Source organism: Fonsecaea erecta (genome assembly GCF_001651985.1).
Source record: "Fonsecaea erecta strain CBS 125763 chromosome Unknown Scaff10, whole genome shotgun sequence".
NCBI classification, from domain to species: domain Eukaryota; kingdom Fungi; phylum Ascomycota; class Eurotiomycetes; order Chaetothyriales; family Herpotrichiellaceae; genus Fonsecaea; species Fonsecaea erecta.
The window spans coordinates 806134-823939 of NW_017387253.1; the positions used below are offsets into that span (position 1 = coordinate 806134).

General features: G+C 53.3%; 5 protein-coding genes across 5 annotated transcripts; 3 read left to right on the forward strand and 2 right to left on the reverse strand.

Moving 5' to 3' along the window:
• Positions 1–2637: 2637 nt before the first annotated feature.
• On the forward strand, positions 2638–3666 carry AYL99_10003 (hypothetical protein; the record flags this gene model as incomplete). Its single annotated transcript, XM_018841509.1, has 1 exon — positions 2638–3666. The coding sequence occupies one exon, from the start codon at positions 2638–2640 to the stop codon at positions 3664–3666; it is 1029 nt and encodes a 342-aa protein (XP_018689218.1).
• Positions 3667–3867: 201 nt separating this feature from the next.
• Positions 3868–4590, reverse strand: AYL99_10004 (pyrimidine 5'-nucleotidase; the record flags this gene model as incomplete). The annotated part of the gene is made up of 1 exon (XM_018841510.1): positions 3868–4590. One exon carries the CDS (start codon positions 4588–4590, stop codon positions 3868–3870), a length of 723 nt encoding a protein of 240 aa, XP_018689219.1.
• Positions 4591–5111: 521 nt separating this feature from the next.
• AYL99_10005 (hypothetical protein) lies at positions 5112–7604 on the forward strand (the record flags this gene model as incomplete). The annotated part of the gene is made up of 1 exon (XM_018841511.1): positions 5112–7604. One exon carries the CDS (start codon positions 5112–5114, stop codon positions 7602–7604), a length of 2493 nt encoding a protein of 830 aa, XP_018689220.1.
• A 1075-nt stretch (positions 7605–8679) lies between these two features.
• On the forward strand, positions 8680–10182 carry AYL99_10006 (hypothetical protein; the record flags this gene model as incomplete). The annotated part of the gene is made up of 2 exons (XM_018841512.1): positions 8680–8797; positions 8852–10182. 2 exons carry the CDS (start codon positions 8680–8682, stop codon positions 10180–10182), a joined length of 1449 nt encoding a protein of 482 aa, XP_018689221.1.
• Positions 10183–11645: 1463 nt separating this feature from the next.
• AYL99_10007 (hypothetical protein) lies at positions 11646–16998 on the reverse strand (the record flags this gene model as incomplete). Its single annotated transcript, XM_018841513.1, has 2 exons — positions 11646–13044; positions 13097–16998. 2 exons carry the CDS (start codon positions 16996–16998, stop codon positions 11646–11648), a joined length of 5301 nt encoding a protein of 1766 aa, XP_018689222.1.
• Between the last annotated feature and the right edge of the window lie 808 nt (positions 16999–17806).

Genomic DNA, 17806 nt, shown 5'->3' on the forward strand with positions numbered 1-17806 from the left:
TTGCAAAACACATCCAATCGACTTGTGCATGGCCTTGGTCTGCGTTAGCAACCACGCGACTTGCGAAGGAGGGTGACAACCTTTGAAGAATATGCAGATCACAAAGATCCTGTTATTTTGTTTTTGAGACAGAGGTCTCTTGGTCGCGGCAGCAGGTCTATATACTTTTCGGGTAACTGTGAAGCGTCGTTGTCGGCTATATCAGGACTAGGACGGATTATACTTCGTTCTAGAACTGGTTCTTCTCCCCTTTGAGCATTGAATTTATCAATGCGTGAAGATCATCGCCGAATGTGGTTGTGTGGCTCGTTTCGTCCAGATTGGGTGTCTTGAAGCCCCTGCGTGGAAACACCTGTCCCATTGATCCATAACTAGTTGCTCTGGGTGGGCATCAGGCGATGTCATGCTTGTTTCAGGAGACGGCTTCGATGGGTCAGCTGAGTGCAGCCGTGAAGGTTGTTGTCGCGGGGTTCTGGTAGAAGTATCCATAGATAAACCCACTTCTGCGGGGATGGGTGTAGCGGCAACAGGTACGGCGAAAGGTTCGCACGAAGTGTTGAGGCCGTTCCCCAGGGGTAGGTATCGCCTCCCCTGGCATGGGTGGGTATCCCCTGGGATACGCATTGGTGGGAGATCAGAACCGCGGGCTCAATGTCGGCTCTGAGGTCCGTACGAAAAGATGGTAGGGCTATCTTTGATTGAGATGACGGGAGACAATGGAATTGATCTGAGTGAGATAATAGCTGACCACCGATGGTGATCTGAAGAACGGACCTTGCCGTTGCCGTCCGGGAAGGAATGAGCTCGCTGGGCGATCAAAGTGCTTGCAGAGGGTGGGTGACGCTGTAGTCATCGAACAAGCCCGGGCCGCCTAAGCTCCAGTGTAGCGGGTGCCTAGTGGCGTAGTGAGCCTGCGAGCCTGTTCCCACCCCCGGAATTAACCTTGGGACCTTCCCTGTTCCTCGAGCAGAACGCCTAGAGAGCATCGGCCTCTGCAAGGTACGCGACCACCAGATTCCACTTTGAAGCCCAAACTCATCATTTATTACATTTCGTCAGCTGACCAAACATAGTGCCAAACGTCGTTCTTTGTGTTCCACCCTTTCAAGGGACCGTCAGACATGCCTAGCTGCGATGCAAACCTCCGTGGCAACAGATACAAACCTCCAAAAGACCTCGCGGCTAGAAGCGACATGTGGCAGGCTTCGACCAGACAAGAGAGTGGAAATCTAGATCCAGACGCAGGTCAAGGTTCAATGGATTTGATTCAGGAGCACAATTGTGTAACCCAGCCTCAGCCAGCCATCCGACAAGTCATTCGACCGTGAAAGCCACCAGGCTTGTGGCCGCTCAGCAGTGTCCACCTCAACACACCCCGCTCATCAAACTTTTGCAAGGGCGTGTTCGGCCTGACCGGGAGAGAGGAGAACTGCTCGTCACTGTCTCCAGCCCTAGAGGAATTGGTGCGTCATCACTCAAAACAAGTGTTGTTCACTGACCCGAGACCAGTATCGAGAAATGTCACCTTGAGGCCGCTGTAACCTGCTCACACGCCGTGAAATTCTCTGCACGTCGGATGGCCCGATCATACACTGAACACGGCGAAGAAACAAAGACCAAGACCTCTGCTCGCAAGACATTGAACGCACCTTACCTGCTTGGGCACAATTAGTCGAGGTGTGCCTGATCACCTTGACTTCCCCTCCATTGAAAGTCTCATGACCACGCCAAAATGTCAATGTGGCTTGACATTGGGGCGATCTAAACGCGAACCGAAGACTAATTGCCGACCGCCCTGTTGGGATGTCCCCAGCGAGCCTGCGGCTTAGGCGATCAGCACGAGCCCTTGACGTACAATCTCGGGAAACTGCTTGACAAACAATCAATTGCGACCGGAAGACCCCTGTGATCTCTCTGATGGCAAGACCAACTCAATTCAATTGCAAAAGGAGGAAAGCTCAGCTACACGTGGTGCCCGGGGACCGACTAGCGACGTGGCCTGGACGTTCTTGGGTCGCCTTCTCGTGTCGAAACCCGTATTTGAAAGTTGCCCTTGCAACCGTACCTGGCGCCAAACCCAATGCGAGATGCAAGGGGCTCGAAACTCTCAATCGCGACATCAGCTGGGCCAGTCAGCCTACAAACTTCCCGGCCACGTCGCTGTAAGGCTTGTCCTTTTGCATCCATCCATTACGGCAGGGAGAAATGGATCCTTGACCTTGACGTTTGCAACCTAGCTGGGGTGGTGCCACCCTGACCAGACACAGCCTGCCTGGCGTTCTCTAGGCCCATCCTCGCATGCCACTGCTGGCGTGGTTCGAGATCCCTTGCCCGCTTACATTGGCTCTTACCGCGATGTAGCCGTGCTAACTTTCCAGAACGAGTAGCGTCCAAGATCCTAGTCTCCCGGTTGCTGCATGGACATGGGGTTCTGGCTGCACATACACAGAAGAATCATGGACATGGGTCCCGGACGGTGCGGGATACATAAAGAGATGGAATCCCTAGCCGCATCATATGTTTTCCCACATGCAACTGACTGACTTCCTCATCTCAAACACCAAAGGTTTGACCTGCCAGGGATAGATATCTGCGGAAGACATCGGCACGAAGACACAAACACTCCAGTACAACATCATGCAGACGGTTCCCATCATCAGGGAGCCTACTCCCCGCAAAGCTCCTTCGCCGATTCGGTCCCGGTCAAAGTCGCCCGCCCAGAAGAGATATTCTCATCTTCTTTACTTGTCAGAGGCAGAGCGACAGATATACGTGTCGAAGATGGAAAAGTCATCAGCTTCGTCTCTTCGCTCCTCCAACTCCGTCCGCTCAGACCGCACCGCCACGTCATCGGCCGGGTCACAAACCTCGGTGTCGACCGGGATGCAATCAAAGCTCAGCATGCAAGTGCCTCGTTTCGTGGACGACCATTATCCCTTGATCACGTCCATCAACCTGCACAACGTTCCTGCTGCCGTACCCAAGGATCATCCAGCCTTCTGGTGTGCCCGTCAAATGGCCCAGATCCACAACACCATCATCCGCGCCCTGAATGCATCGTGGAACCAGTCGATCTTGGTTCAACCTGATACACAGGAGGCCGCCGATTTCCTTCTCTTCAACCAAATGCTCTTCAACACCCTGAACCATCACCACCATGTTGAGGACGATTATATGTTCCCGGCAATCGAGAAGCTGCTGAACCAACCCGGTGCCTTGGAAGAGAACACCAAGGGCCACGAGTCATTTGCCGAGGGACTCACCATCTTCCAGAAATATGTCTTCATCACCAAGTCGGCGGAGTACAATGGAGCCACCCTTCGTCACATCATCGAGTCTTTTGCGCCCAATCTTATCCAGCATCTGCACGATGAGATCCCTACCCTTGCAAACCTCCACACCGTCGACGGCAAGGAGTTGATGAAGATCTGGAAGCACGCGGAACATATCGCCACCAAAGACAACAGCCTCTACACCGACGGCCCCTGGACACTAGGGTGCCAGGACAAGTCCTTCACTATCGACGGCGAGAAGTGTAGCTTCCCCAACGTCCCTTGGGTGATCGAGGCCGTGATCAGGAATTGGCACGCAAAGAAGCATGCAGGTGCTTGGAAATTCTGCCCCAGTGATCTGTCTGGAAGGCGGCGAATGCTGCCCGTTGCATGAGTGGCAGATACCACCATTCTTTCCTTTGTTCGACACGATTTGATGACCATTATGCCCTTTGGAGGGGAAAACGATTCGTGCATGTCTAGCGTTCAAGCATCGTCCTGTTTTCAGTGATCCTTCCGAGGAAGAGCCTAGGGCCGGGAGAATAGCATTGTATTTGTTTTTAAAAAGTGTACCACATTCTAGTACCCCACCTTATCATACTGAACCATTACTGTTTTTCAAAAGTTCCGGGAATAGATCCAGAAGTTGTACGAGATCACTGATCTGATACTTGCTCGCCTTTTCAGGCGGATCGGGCACGCCCGGTTCGACGAGATGAACTGTGTTGCTCCATCCACGCTCGTACGCTGCTCGGCAATTCAGATAGGAGTCGTCCACGTAATAAATGGGGGTCTCCGATGTCGCGCCAGCTTCCCGCTCTGCCTTGGTGAACATCTCCGGAAGTGGTTTTGGCACGAGTGGCGTCTGAGAATAATCGCAGTATGTGATTCCCTCGAAGAGATCGTCGATGCCCAGCAGCTTCACGACACGCATGCCGTGGGTAATGTGCGCATTCGTAAACAGCCACAGTTTGACTTTGGATTTATCAAAGGACTCCAACATGGCCCTCGTTTCGGGGTGCGGCGACAGAAGCTCGTCCAGGGGCAATGCATCGTCGACTTCTCGATTGAAATCTAGTGGATCGATTTTGTGGAAGCGTGACAGACCCTCGATCGCCAGGCCGTAGTCCTTGTAGTACTTGTGGTGCAGGTACGTCGCCTGCTCGGCCGACATGTCGAGATGCGTCACAAAGTATTTGTTGATGAGGAGTGCCATGTGGTCGTGGACTTTCCTGGACTTTGCGTATAGGCAGTTGTCGATGTCAAAGAAGAAAATAGCCCGCTTATCGGCGGTGGTTCCGGGTTCAACTGAGCCCATGGTTGGGGTTGGAACGAGAACTAGGGGGCTGAATACAAATGCTGTGATGGAGAAACCAAGAGAAACAAAAATCTATGCAGCCAAAAATGAGCGCGTCGTTTCACAACTGTTCCCCGTTGCAGTCGGCCGCCGAAGTCGTCGATATAGGAAAACGGGAATGAGTCTATGACTCTTCAACACGGTGGCGGCGGGAAGATGGATGGGAAAATGCATGAAGTACCACGTGATGTGCCACGTGATGTGCCGCTTGCTTGGCGATGGCTGGGTTGTCATCCCAAAAACTTGTGAGAGATGCGCGAAATCAATCTCCTTTTCTTGCAGTCTCATCAACCTACAGTATTATCGAGAGGTGTTCCTGCTTGTCATTCCCTGGGACTCCTTGTTACCCCTTGTCGACCTGTTGACCAGCATTCTCTTCTGTCTTTCTTCTTCCTTGTCGCTCTTTGACCCTTGCCATGCGTCTGTCCAGGTAGAAATCCAGTCTGTCAGCTACGCGCAGCTCAGACGCGCCTCCCTTAGGCATGGCCGCATCTACTGGCCCTCTACTGAATGGCGTACTGCCGACTCCCCTGCAACCCGTCAATGAGGCCTTGGAATATGAGAAGATACTGAGGATACGCGACGAGGTATTTTCTGGAAGTCATCCTAGATTGACAGTGCCAGCCCATGCCGTCCGAGTGCCTGCTTCTCAAACCCCGTCGACCCTTTCACAGAATCAGTTGAATGTACCTCCTCCATTCCTTCCCAGTGCGTCTCCAAACCATCTGGGAGCTCAGGCCAAGCGTGAAGATGAGATCACACCAATTCAAACAAAACCAAACGGTGTTCCCGCCGCAACTGCCAATCAACCTACCAGTAATGTTTCTGAATTTGACCCGGTCCTTTTGACAAAGTCCGATGATCTAGTTCGGGCCGAAATACAGCTGAAGCGACAACGACTCGAGCGAGCTCTGAGAGAACAATTTGAACATAGAAAAGCAGATGCCCGCAAGAAGCCCGCGCCAGCTGAGGCCAAACCCGACTTTGACCTCCCAGCCATCTTTGCCAGAGTGACGGGTGCGGTCAAATCCCCGTCTTCTAAAGAAGACGCCGATGCTACCGACTCCTTCGACGAAGATGCCTACTATTCTAGCAAAGCGCCCGATTCCACCCCCGAGAGACCTCCTAGCGACTCTGCCGACGACGTTGACGAAGAGCAGACAGATGAGCCTGCAGGCTCACGCGTCGTTAGCGCCGTCATGGGAGCTCCCTTGTACGCTGATGCTGCTGATGGTGTCTCTGCTGAAGTCGCGCCGCCGGCGCCCCTTGCCGTTCTCCCTCCCAAACCTGCCCCGACCATCGACACGGCCGCGATGGACATGGATGAGGATGAAGAGGAAGGAGAGTATTCACCCCCAGAAGCCATGGTGCAATATCCCACACCCAAGGTCACTCAAGCACAGGAAATGCCGGACAGTAGAGATCCACGTGGTCGTCCCCTGCGCAGGTACTCTGAACTGGAAGACGGTGGAGGAAGGCCCGGTTCACCCTCGGAAGCCACCATGCGGATAGTAAGAAACCATATCACCTCTCCCATTTGCCCTCAACCGTCCCGTGTGTCGCCTCTGGCTATGACTAAGGATTCTCCCCTCTTACAGAATGCACGTCCCCGCCGGAAACAATGGATTGGCAGACCAGGATCTCCCCCAAGTCCTGATGATAACCAAGCATTACCGCCCAAGAAAAAGAGAAAGATTGATGGGCGTGAGGCTCGCAATAACCGAAAAGCCCGAAGAAACGGTGGTGGATCTCCAGACACCCTGATCAAGGAAGAAGACGTCTCCCCTCCGCCATTTCACGACGTCCAACCACTTGGTTCTGGCAGATACCGAACCAGCAGAGCAGACCGTCCCATCGTCATTGATGACGATCCAGTCCAAGAAGGACGTTACATGCCTGCTCCTGAACGGTATGTGCAATCTCCCTCGCGACCACTTCCGCGTCGGGTTGAACAGTTGATGCCTCTGAGTGAGCCTCGCCCGTCGTCCAGGTCCAGTGTGAGGCCCGCCAGAGACGACCAGGACTTGCGCCGCGTGGCAAGCATGCACAGTCTCCGCCCAGAGCAGCCACGAGATTACGTCGACCAATACTATGAAACGCCCTCTCGCACACGTGCCATGTCCTACGCCCGAGTGGAGAGTCCTGCCTTGGTGGAACCCGCTCGACCCCTTCGGGAGGTTGCCGTGGAGTACGACCAGCCTGCTCCAGAGGTCAGGGTTGTGCGCACACCAGCCCCCGTTTATCGGGAAGTCTACGATGATCGCGACGGGACTTATCATCGCTATACCGTCGAGCCCATGCCGCCACCGCCCCCTCCCGTGGAGCGCATTGTCATCGACCAGTACGGCAGGAGATTCCGCGAAATTATCCAGGAGCGGCCATCTGTGGTCCCTCGAGCAATGTCAGTCCGAGGAGCTGAAGCGGACCCGCGCTTCGAAGAATATCCCCGACAAGCCCGTGCCGGCTCAGTCTTCGTAGAGGCAGCGCCCGAGAGAGTTTATCCTTCGGAACTGCCTCCCCCGCCAGTCTCATACCATCGTCTCGCCGAGCCACCCAGAAGTTCAGCCGTGCCCGGGCCCGTCCCTCGAGAATACCTTGAGCCGGGCACACCCATACGAAGCTCCAGCGTCCAGGTGATGAATCGCCCCGTCCGACCAGCCGTCTACGCCGATGAGCGACCCGAATTCCGGGAGCCCGTTCGTATGGGGAGCGTGCGGCCCCCAGCAGCATTGCGATACGAAGAAGTTCAACCGGTGGAACTCGTGACCCGAGGTCAGAGCATGAGGCCTGTTGGTCGTGAAGGGAGCGTGTTTGTGGACGACAGACGGCCCGTTCTATCGGAGTATGTTCCTGTAGAACAACCTAGATACCGCCCGATGGAGCCAGAGAGGAGGTACGTCGACGTCGAAGACAGGGAGAGACTCACCATGGATGCATCAGTGGAAGGCAGACCGCGAGTAGTGGAGAGGTACTGAGCTTGCATTGGAGAGGAAGATGAGATTTCGGGGCTTCCTTTTTTTTCCCTTGTGCGTGGAGACCTGCAGTGTTAGTCTTCAGGATTGCTGGTGGAGAGTGAGCCACGTATTATTATGTGCGAGTATGTGTACAGGTCTGGATTGCACCAAAGGAAACCCAAGAGGCGCGTGTGGCTGTTAATACGCAGTAATATGAAGCCAGGCGAGCTGAAAGAACCACCTCAAAGCACCCAACCACGGCGACCATCTATATCCTCCGTCTTCATCTCTGTGCCTGAAACCACGCCACATCAGCCTCCAAGCACCGTTGCTCGTATTCTGCGATTGTTTCATCGTGTTGTCAGGAGTGCGGCGTAGAAAGCAGGCTGCAGCGTGTGATTGGCTACACGCCAACCACCTAACCGCCGGCCTCATCTTCCTTCACACTTCGACTTCTGCGAATAGCATCTCGCATACTCCGGACACCTTGATCACCACTCACGCCGCTATGCCATGGCTTGGGCGCTTGGTGAGCTCTGGAGCCTCTCGGATAATTGCTGACCTGACTTGACCCTCTCTGCTGGCAGCCTCTCATCCAACCACGTCGGTTTCGATGCCACGACTCCAGGCTTCATCTCGCCGCAAGGCCCCCTTTTTCACTCCTCCCTCAACCAGTACCAGTCGTCAAGCGCCCACGAAAGAATGTGATTGAAGGGCTCTCGATGGCTCCGCTGCAACGGGCCAGGAGGTAAGTCAAGGCAAAGAAAATGAGCTCGTACCGTTAGCGGGAACTGCGGTTCCCCCACAGCATGCCATGGTTGAAAGCTACGTTTCATGTCCTTCAAAGATCCCTCTTCCTCTGGCCAGGCCACTCGACCTCTTCCTCCAAGGGAAGAGTGATAGTTTGTTGGGCTGCAGCTGCAGCTTTGGAAGCATCACGCCTTCCTTGTCCTCCCTTGTCCTCGACCGTGGTTCCTCGTTTCTGTTCCTGATTGATGCTGGCATCGTCGATAACGCCCGTTAATTGTCAAGCCTTAATCGTGCAACGACCCCTCGCAACACTGTGTGTTGAGCCGTCGTCTTCGTCGCCGCCGACATGAGGTCGAAGACCGCGCCGGAGGACTCGCTGGAGCCCACATGCCATTTCGAGTTCTTCGACTGCCTCTTCGCGAGGGACGATGAGAAAGAGTTGGAGAAACAGACACCGGCATCTGGTTTGTGATGCTCTCCAATACAAGGGCGAGAACAGTTTATTGACATATTCACAGGCGTGGAACGAGAAATGCGCATCATGTATCAACAACCTCACCTTGTCCCACCCATGAAGCTCACCTTATTCGACGGACTTCCCCCAACTCCCACACCGCCACTACCTTCACAACTATCGCAATGGGTCTCTCACGGCAAAGCCTCCCTCAGATCAAGCCTGTCGATCCGGAGACACGCTTCAAAGCCCATAATCTCTGGCCCGCAGCCTCCGCTGCCTTCGGCGCAACAGCTTCCTCTCCGACGAGCGGCGCAGGAGTTTCGTCCACTCGAGCTCAGTATCTACATGCCTAATAATCGACTGTCGGACCTGCCAGCTTTTGATCGGCTGAGCTTTACAGACGGTGGTGACATCAAAATCCCACCTCGAGCACTGGTGCGAACCAAGTCTGAAGAGTTCCTTGCACACAAGGTCTCTCTGCTGCCCGCCCCGGTAAAGCCTGTCTCGATGATTGAACAACGCCGCATGTCCCACGTACGACCTGACACATCGTCAACCGTCATATCCATGTCTCGACCGCCCTCGGAGTACGATGCTCTCCACTCCCACCCTGTTTCGTGGTCGTCTTTCCCCGGTCTACCTCCACAGATCCACTTTCCTGGTGTTCGCTCAGAAGCATCTGTGGCCATCTTAACCCCAATGCAAGAGGAGTTCAGCCCTCCTGCGACCTCGGTCACGATTGGTGATACCGTGCTTGACTTCCCCCGAGCCGTTGAGACTTCAGCAGAGCAACAGGACGTTGTACCCCCTGAAGCTCCAGCACCGCCGCCAATCGTGCCTTCCGCACCTGCCAGGAACTTCTCCAAGCCAGCTGATATGAATTCGCCTTCAGGCTACTTCCATCCCAACTATCAGACACAAAAGCGAATCTCTCAGTGGCTGGCACACCGCAGCCATTCTTCCTCCATCAGCACCACTAAATCATCATCGACGTCGTCCTCCTTTGCAGAGCATCGTCGCAAGCGAACTCAATTCTATCAACTCTCCGCGCCAGCGGCAGCACCACCCAAACCGTTGAGTCTCTGGCCACGCCAACATCACAGAACAGTGACGGAGTCCACCGTAGCCAGTACCATCGACACTGAAATTCTCTCCTATGGCAACCAGAGCCAGACAGACGCCACCAGTGTCACCACCACGGCAGTCGGGGATTGGCAAAGTCGAAGTGGCACGGTGAAGAGTGTCTCCAAGGGAGGGACTCTAAGGCCCATTGTCAGCGGTGTTCCTGATGTACCGCCTTGCTATGCGGAGATCATCAAGGACGCGGACGACATCATTATCAAAGAAATTGGTGGACCCTTGAGAAGTCCAGGTGTGGGAGTTGCTTTCTGAGATGCGAGGAGGAGCACGCATGCAGTGGCAGCAATTTTCCTTTGTTTCGATGATATCTTCCATCAGAAGATCAACTTCTATTTCTCTAACGCTTGCTCCAGTCGGCTCTGGCGCAGCCAGGACCGAGGAGCGTTGTCATGCCAAAAGTTGGAGGGTACATTCGTTTTATTCTTGGCTCAGGCATTTGGACCTTCGAGACACTCCTTGACTTATTTTGAGATACCCCTGTCGGTTTGGTTCATTTCGATACTGGAACGGAAATTGGGAGGAAATAGACATGGAGGTGTACACCGCCGTCAAAGAGAAGGACGGCCATCATCCGATCCGAGAGCATTACCTACTAATACATCCCCTTCGTCGTGGCGGACGAAGTGGCCTGGGATTACAGGCTCTCGAAGAGACAGCGAGGATTGGCAGATGTGGAACTTGTATATACCTTTCTCTGGAACCAAAATTCACATACCATTAATGGAGATATGCTTACAGACTCGCTGCGGTATGTTGTCTATTCGCACAAGTAAGTCCCTTTACGCTCCAGCTACAGGGCTGGCTAGCTGGCATCAGGAAACAACGCCAGCACAACTCGTGGGCCACATGGGCTTTATGTATTATCTGTCTTGTTTCTCGTAATCCTTTCTGAGAAGAAAGAAGGCTTGCTGACTGACTGACTGACTGACTGACTGACTGACTCTGGAACCCACCATCGACCGTGGTGGCAGAAGAAGGGGGGAGAGTGTATGGTATGTATACACACGGGGACACAGGCAAACTCCATCCATCCATCCATCCATGTATTGCCGACTTAGATCGATGTGATGTATGTAGTGTGCAGTGCAGTCCAGTATCATCCGTGCTTTATTGCTTGCTAGATAACGACTGACTGACTTATTCATTCATTCATTCATCCATCCAACCAACCACAAGAAATACAAAAAGAGAGAGACACAGAGAAACATACATACATACATATAAACAAACAAAAAGGGCTCAAATGTCCGCTAACTATTTCACAACACGCTCACCGTCCGCTCCAAAGGATTCAATAGACATACGTACACACATGTATATGTATGTACCGTGATAGGGACAGACGCGTAAGTTCAAAGGTCGTACCCTTCCTTCTTCCTGCTTTCTTTATAATATATGTGTAGCATTAATATTCCAGTACGATAAATCTCTCCTTTAGCTTTCACTTCCCCATCTCCAGACGTCCTCCTGTCCGTCTTCCGTATTGCTTTGCCTTGCCAATGCCCTGCCATGCCATGCCTTTGACCAAGGAAATTTTTTTGCCAAAGTGCCGTCATCATCTCATCCCAAGATACAACATGTACATATACTCCAGGATCCGTTGCAACCGGTCTTTTCTTTCGCTTCTTTTGATCAGCAAGCCTCTTCTGTGGCCGAACATGAAAAAGTTGATGGCAGATCCCTTCACCATGACGCTACGCCGGATTGATCCTCTTTTACATGTTCGCCAATTCGCCGTCGATGGCTTTATCCAAGAACGTCCGTCTCTCCCCAGCAGGCACCTCGCATTGTAGCCTCTGCTCTACGAGCGCCCGGACTTGCTTCTTGGTGACTTTGTCGAGATCCACCTCGGCCAACACCGTGCGAATGGCCTCAACGATGTCATGATCGCTTGGCCCAGCCGAAGGAACCGTTCGGAAATCCATCACCGTGGATGCTGGCCGACTGCCCGGCATACCCACGCCCAACAAGCTGGGTCGGCTGGCCGAATGTTGCATGCCTCCCTGGTACGGGCTGCGGCTCCGCGGGTTATCCTGATATGGCACAGGCGAAGGCGACTTCAACCGCATTTGGCTGCCCAGGCTCATCATACTCATGTTCCGTCCGTGCAGGCTGACAGGTTGATCCTTGAACTGTGTGAGGCCGGTCATGGTGCTGGCGCGATTATTGTGCATCGCGGTGAACGGCGTCGTCGATCGAGGCGGTGCCATATATGGCCCTGACTGGTGGGGGAAGCCGGCCAGAATCGTGCTGGCTGGTTTCACGGATGAGTAGCTTGACTGCATGTCGTCCATCTCCATCATGGCAGCGTCATCAGTGTAGCCGTACTCAAAACCCTTCTCGGGGTATGCGCCAGTATTTCCACGACGACCTGGAAGGTTGTTGGCAGCCGCGTAGTCATCCCACCTCTGAAGCGGGATCGACCGGGGGTCGAAGCCTTCATCCTGAATAGCAACCACCTTCTTGTCACCTTTCTCTCCAATGACAATTCTCGTGTTACCCCAGGAGAAGTTGTCTTGATTCCAGAATGAGTAGATTGGCAAGACGAAGCTGTAAATAGGATACGCGCATATATAAATGAGCATCCATCCCACGTGCTGCCACTGTCGTTTGATGATGAAGATCACCGCTTGCAAGCCATAGACTGCAGCAATCATCACAATTGAAATGAGAGGAAATTGGCCGGTATGCGATGCGACTCTGTATATCAAGTAGCCGAGATAGGTGCAGGTGGCAGGAAGGATCAAGGTACCGAACAGGTCAATGAAGACGACAAATCTCATTGAGAAGCAACAGAAACCACAAAGATCTTTCAAGAAGACGAGCTCGGCAAGGTTGTGGATGGTCGAGTTGATCCATCGTCTCCTCTGTGACAACAAGACAGACCACGATTCTGGTGCTGCAGTGAGGGCATAAGCGTCGGGGACGAACTTGTAGGACATCGATGGGAAGTGTTTGGTCATCAGCGTCGTAAGATATCGATCCTCACCCAAAGATAACAAGTTCTTTTTGTGAAGAGTATCAACATCACAGTCCGAGTACTCCTGAATGACCTTGTCGGAGATGATCAGTGGTCGTCCCTTGTCGGCGGTCCGAAGGCGATACATGCAGAAACTATAGACCAGGTTAGCAATGGTGCGGAACGGCAAAGGTCAGAAGGACATACCATCCGGGCAAACAAGTGACGCTGCCGAACAAGGACTCGAAGGCTTTGGCGAGATGATGCGAGATATAGTATTCGTAGACTTGAATCATCGTCCACAAGCTGCGTTCTTCGTTCTCCAAGCTTGTCTCGCCACAGATACCTGCGATCTTAGCATCGTTGGCACAAGCGGCGACCAGGCGGTTGAGCGAATCTTCTTTGACCATAGTATCGGCGTCGACCATGAGAAGATACTCATACAGCTCAGGGTCGACACCAATGACGTTGTTGATCTGGTGGAAGATTTCCAATTCAAGAGGAGACATGGGTGATCTGTGGTGGACCCGATTCAAGAACTGCATCAACAAGATCTGAGAGTCTCGTTTACCACGATTTCCAGGCTTGGATTTTGTTTGCTCCGATTCCTTGCCGACCTTGACGATGACAATATAGGGAACAACGTTGCCCTCATATTCGTAAAGTCCAGAGTATACTTTGCCGTAATTGAGTTGTTCGTTGCCATTACCGACGGAGCGGAAGGGTAGAGCTGGCGGATCAATCTTTGGATCAACACCAAGGACATCCAGCACAATTTTGGGCGTAGGTCTGTCGTTGCCGCCACCCACGATCATTCCATCGCAAATGACACAAATCAGCTTTCTCTTGTTGTCATACTGCAAGGCCGTGAGAGAATCTAGAGACTTCCTCAGATGGTCTTCACCCTCGGTATAGGCAGGAACCTGGCATATGACGAACTTGTCTTGTGCAGCTGGTCGGCGTTTCGACCCCAGTTGAAGGGCTGCCAAAAACTTGACTAAAATGACCGCACACAAAATCAAGGCAAAAGCCAAAAGGAGGTAGTTGTTGACTTGACACCTTGGAGAGTCCCGGAAGTCGACCTTGCCAACGTAGAACGCATTGTTCATGCAGTTCAGACTGTTTGCGAACGCGGCGTCTGTTCCCCATTGGCTTGTGATATCCGAGCCTGGATTGCTGTTGATCAGGTCCGTCACCTCCTCGGGGAAAAACTTGTAAGTAACAAAATTGTTCATCAGATTCAAGGTGTAGAAATAGTCGGTAAGGTCGTATATTTTCTGGTGGATGATCACCCACTGCCGCTGGTCATTCTCAGCCTGACTCTTGATACTGCCCTTTGACACGACGAGGTCTCCTTTGTAATATTCGGTGATTTTGGGCAGGAAAGTGTCGCTGTACCAATCCCAGCTATACAATGCAGACTGTTGATCTGGCTGATACCGATGACCGGAGGTGTGCACAGCGTTCGGGTATTGAATGGCGTTGGTGTCATTGTGTTGCAATTGCACACTCTCGTCGACATTCAGTCCCGGACAAGCTCGACTCAAAGGAGGTGGGAAATATGCGTCCAAATTCATTCCCGCCAGTGGAAGCATATTCTGCGCATTCGTCTGGATGGCCGTGTCACTGTGTTGTACGCGGTAGAACTTGGTGATATCGTAGACTTTGCCTCGAATGCTGACATAAAAATCATTTGTGCCCGTGTGAAAACCGACTTCTTTTGCGTTCCAGGCTTTGTCGAAGTTCGGGCACAAAAGCCTTCCAAACTCGACGATGTAGAAGACGATCAAGCCGTTCAGCAGGAAAATAAGGAAGACCAGCACCACCTTCTCTCGCCACGCCATGCGCACATCGGGACGCTTCATGCGACCAACATAGCGCAGGAGGATAGATGGTATCCACCAAGTTAGCGCCCAGACGAGAGACACCCAAGCTTGTCTACCAGCGGACGTCTTCTTAGACTCCACGTTGCGAGGATCAGCCAGCTCTGGATCCATGCCTCCGACATACTGCCCAAGGTCTGGGTCAAAGACTGCGTCCTTGTGGTCGTCGCCTTTAGGGCCAAGGCCATAGTCACCACCGACAGTGTGCATCGTGCGTGCCATTGTAGGTGCAATTGATTTGGCCCGGTCTGCGCCAGCTTGAGCAAGCAGGTTCTCTCGACTATCCTGAACGCTCAGGTTATCCCCCATTGGCGGGAAAAAGCCACTGCCGTTGTGGGGAGTATTGGCAGAGTAGCTGGATGCAAAGGGGTTGAGGGGCTGGCCGAAGGCAGGATCGTCGGAATAGGCACCTTCGACGGGTAACATGTCGAGCATTGACTCAGCTTCCCACCATGCACTTTCACGCATCCAGACTCGTTCTCGCCCAATGATGACTTCTCCATTTGTCCAGCCTCTTTCGAGCAAAAAGCTTTCTATCCCGTCTTTGCCATCTTTGCAGCCGAGTCTGGAGTATCTTGTCACAAACTCTTCGAAATCGAAATCAGCCGTGAAGTCGAGTCGCCGGTTGCGGTGGTTGGCCCATTCAGGCAGTCTCCATGCTCGCAATTGTCTTGATACCGCTCCCGCAGACCATGCGGAAGTCGTCGAGGCCAGTGCAGCCAGAGAACTGGGCGCATCATCGGTGGGGTGGATAGAGAGCTGGTACCATGCTCTACTGCTGGCGAGTGTAGCCCCCAGGTCATAACGGCCCTTCCGGCCGAAATTCAGGCCTTCGCCGTCGACTGGGTAGAGTAGGGTGCGAAGGAAGCCACCGGCCTCCGCCTCATTGCCGATCCTTTCCAGGATGCCTTCCCTGCGATCCCGGTCGTGCTCTCGCTCCCGACTGAGCGGTCCTCCTCTAATACCTAGATCGGCCTCCACCTCCGCAATGGCAGAGTTCATTTCCTTGAGAACGGAGTGGCCTGCTGATACAACCTCAACGCCATCATCTTTCATTTCAGCGTTTATCCCTTGGGTGTCGTCGAAAACATTTCGCAAAGCCACAGCTTTTCCGAGCGGCTCGCCTGGAATTTCGATGACGGTGAGGCTGACCTCATCACCGGTCTTGGTGCTAGAGTCAGGTGTGAGGGCACCGGAGCGTAACTCGGCGGCAATGGCGTCGTTGGCCTTTGAGAGAACCCAGTCCACCAAAGCTTCGTACATGCCTGCGATCAGAACCTCACGATCATCCGTGGAACACTTCTTGACGAGGACTTCTGGCTCCAACCCAATCAGGCCGCCTACATCCTCACATATCTCTTCGAGGACATCGGAGTCAACCAGTAGCCCTGTTGTCTCGCCCAGTTTCAACAATCCAGCCAGGCACGACAAAAGGCCACGGAAAGCGGAGCCCTTGATGCCAATCGACTTTAAGGCTGAGCGGAAATCTTCAGCGGCTGCTGCGTCATCGGCCGATGGCAGGTATTTGGGAGGATCGTAGTATCCAGATCTATTTAACAGGGTGTACCTGGATGGATGTTGCAGACCCAGGAACTCGCGCTCAGCAGGAGTAGATGCTGATGTCAAGAGGTAGTAAAAGACGTCAAAAGCACGATGGCCAGGCTCAGAGGGAATCTTCAGCAGCCCCCTTTCAACGTCAATCCCCGAGCCAGATAATGCGAGTGTGAATCCCGTGACTGTGCCGGTCAAGGTGACGGTATATTTGGCAGCGAGAGATGAATGTCTATAGGTTGTCGGGTTGAGGGGTGTGACACAGGATAGGAAAGGGCGCAAAGCCGTTAGAGCAGTGTATGCGATCTCTGGTGTGGGCAGGGGCATGACTTGGAGAAATGCCTGGAAGAGCGAGGGTGTCGACGGGTGCAAGGACCCCAGAATGATACACCCATCCTCAGCTCTTCGTCTGGCATGTTCCCAAGCTCTTGAAGCGATATCTGCGTCGACAGTACCTCCCACCCGTCCTTGGGCATCGGGATTGATTGCACTCAGCCACGTGTTGACTGCAATGCTCGTGCTCGAGTCGAGTTGGTAGGTTTGGCCGGAGGCATAGATTGTGTGTAGGGAGTTGAGAAGCGTAGTGGTCGAGACTTGGGTAGGCTGTTGAGCTGCCGTTCTGGCAGCACCAACTTGTGAAGAGTTGTTCGAGTACGTCGAGTACCGGTTGGCCATGTTGGGCCCCTGTCGACCCGTTTACTCGACAGGGCCTCCGTCAACCGTTCGAAGCAATGGTTATCCTGGAAAACAACGCCGCCCGTTTGTGAAAGCCTCCTCTTGCAGGTTTGTGTGGTCAACGTAGACTGTTGAACAAGGCCGAGATCGTGGACGGTTCAATGAAGGGATGAAACAGCAGCGAGTCGTGTCAAGTCGTCAATGCAACATTTCAGAAGGCAAAAAGTGAACGCGAGAAATTCCAAAGCGGTAGACAGGCAAAAGCTAGCAAGATCTGCTGCGAATAGATTCCAACAAAGTAAGCGAGAGTGATGTTCGTAGGTCAACGAAGGTGTAGAGGGTGAATGAAGGGGGCAAGAGGAGGTTGTCGCGGCAAGCGAACAAGACCATGGCGGAGTGTATCCAAACGTTGTTTTTTCCAGGTTAGGGAGCGTGTATTGAGCGTTACCAATACCACAGCCTGACGACTGAATATCGACCCCTGGACAAGCTTCTCCTCGATCCGCAGCCACGGTCTCGCTGGGTCAAGAATAGCAGCCAATCTGCAGCGCCAACTGCGCCTAGACGCCCATTTCCGGGCACCTGAGCCCCGGACGTGCTCGGCGTTATACTGCTCTAGGCGTAAGCCACTCGGGTCGCTGCAGGGGATCCCGGGATCTTAAACCACCGGTCAATCTTGCCCAAGCCAATCATACCAACGGTTGATGTGCTCCAGGGCAACGGACTCGGAAAAATCAACAAAGCCTCATGTCAAAAGTCGCGTCAAGAAAGTCTGATGGCTTCAACATTTTACGTACGACGCCATGAC